General features: G+C 48.8%; 1 protein-coding gene across 1 annotated transcript; it reads left to right on the top strand.

The window, feature by feature from the left end:
* Nucleotides 1–434: 434 nt before the first annotated feature.
* On the top strand, nt 435–11,118 carry AIFM3 (apoptosis-inducing factor, mitochondrion-associated, 3; the record flags this gene model as incomplete). Its single annotated transcript, XM_010157484.1, has 11 exons — nt 435–547; nt 3,159–3,245; nt 3,792–3,883; nt 5,639–5,769; nt 6,729–6,844; nt 7,186–7,257; nt 7,511–7,574; nt 8,656–8,732; nt 9,444–9,561; nt 10,558–10,656; nt 11,039–11,118. Coding segments are annotated over 11 exons (1,049 nt in total), but the record flags the coding sequence as incomplete, so codon positions are not given.
* Nucleotides 11,119–11,286: the final 168 nt, after the last annotated feature.

Genomic DNA, 11,286 nt, shown 5'->3' with positions numbered 1-11,286 from the left:
CCCGGAACCCAGTCCCAGAGCCCGACAGCTCCAGAGCAGGTAGAAAACAGGCTTCCTGCCCTTAACAAAAGTAGCTAACAACCCAGCTATCAAGCTAGCCAAAAGCCTTAACGATCCTCCCCCCAGGCCAAATTCCTGCCTCAGAACTGCACATGTGCACACCCAGCCTGACCACGGAGCCTGACTTACCATGGAATGAGACAAAATCCCTTGGCTGCTCTATCACGCTGCCACACTTCGCAGATGGTCCTTCCTCCTGCCTGCTGCACCTGTCCTGGTTGGCTTCCCATGCACCTGTTTGACCTGGGAAGGGCTGTGAAGGAAGGCCAGGGCTAGTGGAGGTGGCAGTTTTGTGGAGTGAGACCCAGTGCGGTTTAGGAACAAAGGGTTCAGACCAAATACGCATGGTGCTGCCTGTCTTCCTTCTCCCTTAGGAGTAGCTGGACTCGTCTGTGCAGAGACCTTGCGCCAGGAGGGTTTCTCAGACAGGATTGTGATGTGCACAATGGACAGACACTTGCCCTATGACAGACCAAAGCTCAGTAAGGTTTGTATCACCTTGGGTATGTCACGATCTCCCTGAGTTTTTTTCCCTACCATCATTCATTGCCTTCTTCCTTATTTGTCCTGTCTCTGTTTTCCACTGAATTCTCTTTGCTGTTTTTTGTGACTCATATGAAGCACAGAAGAGGAGTTGTAAAAATCCTTTACTCCTGCACAGAAAAAGGGGACTTTCTCCATAGACACAGCAATAGCTGTCTTGGCCAGATGGATCTTCTTAATATGTTTCTCCCTACCATCATTCATTGCCTTCTTCCTTATTTGTCCTGTCTCTGTTTTCCACTGAATTCTCTTTGCTGTTTTTTGTGACTCATATGAAGCACAGAAGAGGAGTTGTAAAAATCCTTTACTCCTGCACAGAAAAAGGGGACTTTCTCCATAGACACAGCAATAGCTGTCTTGGCCAGATGGATCTTCTTAATATGTTTCTGGATCAAAATCTTTAGGGGCAATGGAATGGGGCATATGAAAAAATCGTGTTGTTTGCCAGGTTTTTTATTAGTGCATGGTTCTTACTGTCCAGTAATGCTCCATGTCATAATTATGATGATCATCGGTCATCATCACAACTTGATAACTTCATAGTGTATAGATCACTTTTTCTGGCACAAATCCCATTTTGCATTCCAGTTTGTAGACACAGAATGATCACAGAATCACATTTTTTATTACTGATACCTGGCCCTTACTTTGAATCGGACAGTAGCTCAGGTTGGACAGCAGCGTTTGCTCCCGAAGCTTGGAGATAACGTAAGAACAGACAGTATGTGTATTCCCCATATGTCAGGCATGCTTCTTTGTTGGGGCTGGACCTCTACAATCACACCATCTAACTCTGCTTCCAGCCCCAAGACAAAGTGGTTTTCAAAGGAAGCAAATATGCATGTGGCTTTTTGAGAGCACTGAAACCATCACTGTGCTTGGGCAGACCTGCTTGTGGTGAGGAGCAGCTGGCTGAAACCTGCATCCAAGAGTTGCCACAGAGGTGGTGCTGGGGACCTGGGCGAAGCTTGCAGCCCCTGTCCCAACCTGGTTCTTGTGCCCACCGTGTGAGTCCTGATTGCCTTTTCTACTCTCCATTAAATAGCAAGAACATCTCACTTGCCTGGAGGTGTTATGCATGGTTCTCCACTGAACTCTCCACTGAACACCTCTGGCTGTAGTTGCTTTTGGAGAGTGCGCTAAACCCATGGAAGAGCAGGCAGAATTTTCAGGAACAGGCTAGAAAAAAAAATTTATTTTTTTCATGTGCATGGGATTAACCCTGGAAAGAGTCACTAGAGGAGGAGCACGTGAAGCTGTAAGCAGCAGAACCCTTGCCTTCTGAAACTGCAGCATTGCTCATTCTCTGCCATGCTGAATGCCTGTTACCAGTCTGTTCCAAGGTCCTGCCAGACTCTTCCTCTCTGTCCCCTTTGGACTATGACCTGCTCCTAGTGGGCTGCAACGCCTCCGTGACTGTCTGGGAAGCACTGAGCGGCAGCAAAACCTGCAGTGGCAGTGCGCTGCCCTGTGCAGCCTTCCCTGGACACCCGTGTGGGGAGAGGGCCACTGCTCCTGAGCCATGGTGTCACACATTCCTCTGTAAACATTGCGTGTTTAAAGAATTTGCAGTAAAACCCTTATTACCCTGCATGTGCCTCAAGTTCTGAGATACGTTATCTGAAATCACAGTAAAGGAGTGTCCTGCAGGGCTCATCCCAGCCCCTGACCGACGCACTTCCAGGGAGAAGGACCACAATTGTACATGCATCCCTGGTGCAGCCCTTGATTCCTGCATCCTCTGTCCCTCTTGGCCAAGGCCAAACCTCATGCCTATGTGGCATGGGTAGATGGTGCTGCTGCTCAGCATTGTGTCATAAGTTGCAGGACTTGACCCTGGCACGTGTGTGACCATGCCTGTCCTCTCCATGCTGATGATAGGGTGATGCTCTGAAGCACGGAAGCATTCTTCCTGCAGGTCACTTGGCTCAGCTTGTCCTCAGCCTATGTCTGAGCTTGTGTCCACAGGGTTAGGAGGACAGATGAGCTTGCGTTCAAATATGAGGGGTAAGGGTGACATAGGTCTCACCCAAGGAAGGCTGGGAAGAGAAAGAACCTTCACCTTTGCAGCTAAAGTCTGCTGCAGATATGTGCCACATGCTGCTGCTTGGGTTCTGGGGGAACTTGTGCTGCATAACTTGGGTGCTTTTGAAAGTGTTGCCCTTTCTGTGATAATGCTCTTTTAGCTTCCATTTCCTGTGGCACCTGGTTGTTTTGCAAATAATGGGGCTTTTCTTTTGTTTCTCTGAACTTGTATGTGTTACAGGGAGCTGCATTCGCATTACAGACAGTCAGAAGCGCTCGCTGCAGTCCTGCCTTAGCAGATCAGTGCCACCCTCGCGCTGAGCAGGCAGGGAAGGAACCAGAGCCCAGTCCAGCATCTTGTGATGACTTTTACTTGGACAGTCTCTGATTCCAGCCCCTGTAGAGCAGCTCTCTTAACCCATGCCATGAAGACTGACTTCAGACTACTGCTGACTTGTGTTGCTAAGAGTCATTTCTCCACTCACCTGTTCAACCCACAATGATTGACAGAAAAATGGCTTTTTTTGCAGTCAATGGATTCCCACCCGGAGCAGATTGCCCTGCGCCCCAAGGAATTCTTTCGCACCTATGACATTGAAGTCCTGACTGAAACACAGGTGAGGAGAGTCCTGCGTGTACCTGCAGGCTGTCTTCTGCAAGTGCTGTTGTGCAAAGGCTGTGTTCAGGAAATGTGGGAGATGTCTGTTCTTTATACACTGGATGCCATTGCAGAAATGCTGGGTCTCCCCCAGCTTCCCTGTTTGATGCACCAGAGCACAGGTTGCTTGTGGTCACTCACACAGTTAATACGATTCCTCCCATGGCAGGAAGGACACCCAGTGTAAATTCTGTGGTGACCATCATTTCTTACCTGCCATTTGCGAGCACGTGGCTCTGGGGTGACCAACTGTTCTCTGATCAGGATAATCGGCCTGCAAGCAGTGCAAACAGTGATGGTGTAAACATTTCTCCCTATTATTTTATTTATACTGTGACACCTTCAAGGATCTGTGAAAAGGCAACTAGAAATATTTAAGGTTAGGGTTGGCTAAGCTGTGGACAGAAGCCCAGGAGACCAAAACCTAACCGACAAGTTGGTTGGGCTGGGAACTCAGCGATCGTCTGTGATTTCATCCCTTGACATTATTTACGAATGATTTCAGGTTGCGGCTGTGGATATCAAGAACAAGATAGCTGTGTTCAAGGATGGGTTTAAGATGGAATACAACAAGCTGCTGATAGCGACTGGAAACACGTAAGCTACGAACATTTTAAAGATGAAGAGAAACTGTTTTATCTGAGAATGTGAGGAGCTTGGGCCTGGGGATAAGGGGTCAGATACGGCGGTTGGATTCGGACGCTGAATTTGTTTGTAAGAATGTTTGCAGAAAAGGCAAGGGACACCTATGGATATGCCTGTATATATCTATCTCTATCATCTGTATCTCTACCTCTATAGAGCTGTGCTGGGTATATCTACTCAGCCAAAGCTGAAAAGCCCCTGTGTCACCCAGGTGTCACTCAGAAAGCAGGTAACCACCAGACATGGGAGCTGGTGGGATGGCTGTGGGATTTGCTGCGTGGGGTGTTTCATGATCAGTGTGAAGGCCAAAAGGTTGTTGACAGAAAGTACTCACTGAAGAAGTCGGTTGCGTGGGTTGTTTGATATTAAAGAAACTGGTAGAAAACAGATTTGAAAAGGTGAGGGAATTTGCCAGCAGCACTCTTAACGCTGTGCTGTTTGCTGGGGCTGGCCCAAGAGCCTACGGGAGAGGCTCAGGAAATTCCCACTGAGTTCATCATCTTAGAATATTAAAATTCATGCCCAGGATCTTGAATATATTTTCTTTAACAAAAGCCCACAAAATGGAAGTGTCCTGATTTGTTTTTAAAAGGTAATTTTTGCCACGTTGCTGTTTTTTTCACCCCTTAATAATATTCAATCTTGACAATCAAGTAATTCATCCATCTGAATTTCCAGCTTTCATTTCCTGCCAACCTTTACGATCTTTCTTGACAATGAAAGTTGTTGCCCTTTCTGTGAGCCTTGCCCCTAGGAGGGAAGTTTTCAAGACTGAAGCCTGGTCCATCTGGGAAAGGCAGAAGTGATGTACCTGTGGTGCTGTGCACCACTGCTGCTGGGGCACAGAGCATCACCCAAGACCGGCATTAGCCCTAGTGCCCTGGAAGTAGTGGAGCAGTTTGTTTTCAATAGAGGATTTGTCAAAACTGACACTTTAAGATGAAAATGAGGCATCCTGGCTCCCTTTCCTTGTGCTCCTAACACTAAGGCACAAAACAAAGTAGGAGAAATGCAGCTGCTGCAAACTTTATCATCCGTGGAAGGGATGCTGTAGAGCAGCCAGAGCAGGGACTCCCGTTGCAACCCTGTGTGCCACCGGTAACAGCAACAGCCCCACTGAGTGCTGATGGCTGGTGCTGGGCTGTGCAGTGCTGCAGCCAAAATGCTGTCTGCCCCAGCCTTCTAATTAACTTCAAAAGAGGATTAAGCCTTTGGCAATAATTTCAAAATCCTTATGCACAAGCTCCAGGTACACCGGGTAAATGCTTTTAAGGTACCTAAATTATTTAGGATCGTCTGTCCCATTTCTAGATGGGAGTCAGGTATGGGGTCGGATATTTAAAAATACATAGGTTCCAGTGAATGCATGGGCCAAGACAAGATCAAACTGCTACAACATCAGCAGCATGTCCCTAGAAACGGCTAGTGGAACCTGCATCTGCAGAGGCTTATCAATATCTGGCTCCAGAGTGTCTGCTGGAGAACAGAGTGTTTCCTGTGTCCCATTAAGCTTCCAAAAATTTTACCACATGCCAGCAGTTGAGCACAAGCTTGCAAAGTGGTACCCATCCAGTATGTCTCCAGCCCAGAGAAAGGTGAAAAAAGGAAAGGCTGAGATGCTGTTGGAGCCCCCGAAAGGGGTTCTGCAGCCCTGACTGCCACCACACAGTCAGGAAAAACACCTGTCACCTCAATGTGTGTTTTCAGGCCCAAATCTCTTAGCTGCAAAGGCAAGGAGGTGGAAAATGTTTTCAACATCCGAACACCTGAAGATGCCACCCGTGTCGTGAAGCTGGCCACAAGCAAGAACGTGGTTATCGTGGGAGCATCCTTCCTGGGTAAGCACTTGCTCTGTGGGTGGCCACATCTCAGCTGTCCACATCTTCCTGCGGACTGTCCCAGTCCCTCAGCCAGTTTGTTGCTGCCCAGTTAGAAGTGAACCCCACCAAACTGGACCTCGGGGCAGTCCAACCTCCAGTTCTGGGCAGGTGGTAAGGACATCTCCTTCCTGAAAAAAATTATTTTACTGGAGAGGCTGGGCCATTTACATGTTTTCATGAACACAGGTATTGCTGTCTCAGTCTGAAAAGAATATGTACTGAAAAGCATACTCACTGGTACTGAAAAGACAGTACCAGTGCTTTCATGGTTTCAGATATGAAAAGCAGAGCAGGTTGGGCTTCATGTAGGAGAGTTTTGTTGGTAGGTGAAAGCCTGTGGGTTTATTTCTCTTTTACTTTTTATCAGTTGTGAATTTTTAAAATACACAGGAAAAATCTTACTGTTTCTTTGATGGTTCTTTTTTTTGTTTGATATGGTTATCAAAAAGACAATAGTTGGTCCTGCAAGTCTTAAGCATAAATGCTTATTAGTCAAGGAACTTATTATAAAACATTTGGTATTTGGTTTTCTTCCTTTTTTTTTTTTAAATGCTGATTTAAAGGTTCAGTGAATCCCATCTACAGAAAAGCATGTGGTTTGGTTTCCCTCATCTGTAGACCAAGTGCTACAGGTTCCTGGTGCACTTTGGGACCTCAGCAGGGCCAGTTCCTCCTTTCAGTCTTTGAAACCTTCTTATGGCTTCTGTGTCTAAGAGCCAGTCACCATAAGTGTCACCTGAAATGGTGTATCCCCTTGTGACCGCCATGCCTGGTGGCACCCCAGATCCCCCAGTAGAATAGCTCCAACCCCCCCAGCCAGGAGCAGGCAAGGGTGCTCCTCCACTGCAGCTGGCACGGTGGACATGGGGCAGTGCTGGGGGCAGTGCTGCGACCATTCAGACCTGCTCTGTTTTCAGGGATGGAGGTGGCTGCCTACCTCACAGAGAGGGCCCACTCGGTGTCCCTGGTAGAGCTGGAGGAAGTCCCCTTCAAGAAGTTCTTTGGGGAGAGGGTTGGCCGTGCTGTCATGAAGGTGACCTCACTTTCCTGTCTGGGGGGGGGGAAAAGGGGGTGGTTTTGCTGTCAGAGTGGGTTCTGCTTGTTTCACTTACTGCACTTGCTGTTATGTGAAGTGTATTGATTAAGATGTGATGTTAGCAGTCTTCAGAAAGAACAGGCTGTGTCCTCCCCCTCATGGCCCACTTGCTGTTCTTTGGGACCCATGTGGGGATGGAGGAGGTGCCAACCCCATTTGCCCCGTGGGTCGAGGCAAGCCCAAGGGTGGGTAGGGCGATGCAGGGACACAGGAACACCAGGGGCAGGGGCAGTTTGGGGTCCTGATATCCCCTGCTCTGTCCCCTATCGCCCCTCCAGATGTTCGAGAGCAACAGGGTGAAGTTCTACATGCAGACAGAGGTGTCAGAGCTGCGAGAGCAGGAGGGCAAGGTATGGTGCGGGCAGGGGCTCCCCTTCACCTCTTGGGTTCTGCCCTCTGATCTTTCCTAGCCCCTGAAAAGTCATATTCCCAGGTTTAGCTCCCAGGAGCAAATGTGCTCCCATCCTTCTCCTGCTGCCACTGTAAGGAGTTATGGTCAATCTGCATGTCAAAAATTAATCAAGCTGCCCGATTGGTTTGCTGCTACTACAGGAGTGCTTTTGTCCCTAAAATAACCATAATGTCCCCCTGTGTCTGATGCAGCTGAAGGAGGTTGTGCTGAAGAGCGGGAAGGTCCTACGTGCTGATGTCTGTGTCGTTGGTGTCGGTAAGGGGCTGTGGCGGTGGTGGGCTGGCAGTGCTTTGCTCGGCAAAGGTGGACCTGGAGGGGATGTGGCAGCAGCAGTTCTAGAGCCTCTATCCCAAAATGCAGCTGAAAATCTATTTGGAAAATAGTAATGGTTTGGTTTTTTCCCAGAAAAAAATGCAAACATTCAAACAAATTTCATCCTCCCAAGTTGCTTTTGGTTTTTTTTTTTTCTTTAAATCTCCCCAAACTGACATTTTTGTTCATGCCGCTGCCATAGAAGAGAGTATTTTATCCTTTAGTCTTGGTAGGGGGGAAATCCTTTCTCACACTATAAACCTTTCAAAAGTTGCAGACTGGAAGAGTCACAGAATAAAGTTTAATTCTCCTTTTGTTGTTTTATTGACTCTTCTGTTTTGTGAAGGCTAGATGGAAAAAAAAAAAAGATTAAAAAGGAAACTGAAGGCTGAAGAAAAGGTACAGATTGTGGGGGAGGCAGAGGAGCCCTGTCTTTGGAAGACTTGGGTATCCCTTTTACATATATTTTTTTCAAAATATCTATAAAAGAGAAGTGGATTGAAAATTATCTTCAAGCATTAGAAAATGTGTCAAGGAAGTTTAGATTGGATATTAGGAAGAATTTCTTTACTGAAAGGGTCATTAGGCACTGGAGCGGGTTGCCCAGGGCAGTGGTGGAGTCCGCATCCCTGGAGGTGTTTAAAAGTCGTGCAGATGTGGTGCGTAGGGACACGGTTTAGTGGGGGACTTGTCAGTTTCAGGTCGATGATTGGACTAGATGATCTTACGGGTCTTTTCCAACAATTCTGTGATTCTGTGAAAAAGGTGGTGGGCACCTTACAGTGGTGCACTGATGGCTTGGAGAGCGGTAAGGCCACTGGGGATGCGGGAGGGGATGTAGCGGGAGGACTGGGGGCTCTCTGGGGTGCCTGGCTCTGCTCCCCACTCCCAGACCAGCAGCCCATTGCCTTTCCCTTGGGACAGATGGGTTGTCCAGGGGGAGATCTGATGCCCTGGTGGTCAACCCCTCAGGGCTGCGGGGATGCCTGGCTACTGTGCCAGCAGCCCTTGCCTTCTCCCGCAGGTGCAGTCCCAGCGACAGGCTTTCTCAAGCAGAGTGGCATCAACATCGATTCCAAAGGCTTCATCGTGGTCAACAAGGTGAGTCTGGGGGGTGAGGGAGAGGAGGAGGTGCTGAGTCTGTTGCACGAGCTTGTCTGAGCTGAGCTTCCCTGGGGCTTCGAACTGCTGTTGCAGAGACGGTTCATCTACCGGGATGCTGGGACCATCACGCTGGAGCGTGTGGGACCCCGTGCAAGTGAGGAGTTTGTAAATCCCTCTGGATGCTGTGGCTTAGGACCATCTCTGAGCCATCCTGGAATGGTGTGGATATTTTGTGAGGGAAAGAAATGGAGAAAGATCCACCTTTTCAAGGATTCTAAAGGATCTCATCATTCCACCATCAGTGACTCCTTTGGGAGCGATGTTGGTGCTGATCGGTAGTGTGTGCTGTGAGCAAGGAGCAAGTAGGGGGGGCTGCCTCTGCTCCAGGGGCTCATTGCCACCCACCCCTATGCTTATTGCTCATGCTAGGCTCTGTTTGCAAGCTCCAGCAGACCCCAGTCTTCTGAGAGGGACTCTGGGACACCAGTCTGTGTCTCCTTTTACTGAGTAACCCTCTGGCAGAGGGATAGATTCCTGCTTGTGTGGTCCACTTTGAAGTGAAGACTGCTAAATTGAATCCTGCTCAGGGGTCCCCCAGTCATGCAGAGGTTGTCCATGTGTCCTGGGGGACCGTGGCAGCTCTCAGGTAGATCTCAGTTTGCTGAAGGTGCAGACCCCACCAACGCTCACTTCTGCTTCCCCCTGCAGATGATGCAGACCAACATCCCGGGAGTCTTTGCAGCCGGTGATGCTGTCACGTTCCCACTGGCCTTGAGGAATAATAAGAAAGTGAACGTCCCTCACTGGCAAATGGCGCATATGCATGGTACTTGCTTTTCAGTCCTTTCACTTCGCAACAGCAAATTGCTTATGGAAAAGAGCCTTTTCCAGACCTCAGGAAATTTCTAAGCCCTCTAGCAAGAGAATAAGACAACTGCCAACAGGGAAACATGGAAGTTGTATTAAAACTTTTGAAGCATGTGTACTTTATCTGGTCCAATACAACTTGATTTGTCATCCTTCTTGATGCACACTGCCTAACGAGGCCTCATTAAAACACAGATGCCCAGGGACAGGCTTCCCCATATGCCATGTGCAGCTGTAGTTGCTGCAGGAGCCTGACCTCCCCCTTGCCCCAGGACACTTGGGAGCTCACATCCTAATGTTAGCTTAGGCTCATATCCCCAGCTGGGCTGCCTGTGATGCTGGGCTGGCCAAAGAGCATGCTGCAGAACTGAGACCTTTCTCCCCTTCGTGCCAGCAAGCCTGGAAACCCTGGCATGATGGGCTGCTCTAGAGCTTTCCAAGGCTACAACGCCATGGGCAGGTTGACCTCTGGGTGGGTGCCCTGCGTGAGGTTTTAGAACCACACCACCACAGTTAGCCTTTGGACACAGCCCCCTTTAATGCTCGTCCAGCCATGCCTTCATGGCAGGGACTGTACCATAACAGTCTCCATGACTTCAGGGGGTTTATCCATCCCATCCCCATTTGCAGTGGGAGCTGAGCAAGCTCTCAGTCCTGTCGCCGTTGCAGAATCTGGCTTGAAACAGGCTCATGATCACGTTGCTCATGCCAGTGAGGATGAGTCAGTAAGAGCTGCCCTGCTGGGGAGGAATTCAAGCCCAGCCTTGGACGATGCAATGTGTTTCCTTGTTGGTGCTTGTTCCTGAATGGATTTTTATTAGCTTAAGCAGAAGGTCTTGGTTTCCCTGTACTCTGGGACTAGAGATGCTGATGCCGTGCTGCGACCTGAGGGCAGACCACAGTGCTTGCTCTGGTGTGGAGCTTCCTCACTTACTCTGCTGCATCTCTCTTCCAGGCCGTATAGCCGCACTGAACATGCTGGCCCATGGTGTGGAGATCAGCACGGTCCCATATTTGTGGACTGCTATGTTCGGGAGGAGCATCCGATATGCAGGTATGGGGCTCCCCAAGGCTGCTGCAGAGTTTGTGCTGGTGGAGGTGTCCTGGGATAGAGAAGCCACAGCCACCTTCCTTGCTGTGGACCAACTTTTGCCTTGGGTCTGCTTCCCTTCCTGGCTCTGGAGGGTTTTGGTATCTCTGCTGCTCATCACCATGGGGTGCAGGGCTGTGGGGCAACTGTGGTCGTGAGGGATGGCCCAGTGCAAATAGTCTCCCTGAACTTGGACTTCTCTGAAGGAGGGGTTGCTCCTTGGTGCCTTCATCTTCTGGTGCTGGTTTTGTGATGATTGTAGGATGCTCTTCATGTAGCTCTTCTTTCTTAGGGGCTACAGCTGGATCCAGGGGAATTGTTGCTGAATTAATTTCTCTACTTCCAGGCCACGGGGAAGGGTTCGATGACGTTATCATTCAGGGAGATTTAGATGAACTGAAGTTTGTGGCATTTTATACCAAGTAAGTGTTTCTTTTCTCCACATGCCCACACAGGCATTCATCTAAGCTTGCCCTGCTAGGCTGGAAAATATTTTTGCCAGAGCTTCTGTCAGTCAGTTGTTTTACTCTCTGGACACTGAGGTTGCAGAACATTAATCATGGAATCATATTATAATAATAATAAAATTATATT

The sequence above is a fragment of the Eurypyga helias genome, unplaced genomic scaffold (genome assembly GCF_000690775.1).
Source record: "Eurypyga helias isolate BGI_N326 unplaced genomic scaffold, ASM69077v1 scaffold11358, whole genome shotgun sequence".
In the NCBI taxonomy this organism is placed as follows: domain Eukaryota; kingdom Metazoa; phylum Chordata; class Aves; order Eurypygiformes; family Eurypygidae; genus Eurypyga; species Eurypyga helias.
Note: the sequence above shows the minus strand (reverse complement) of the source record. Positions and strands in the feature narration are given on the sequence as shown.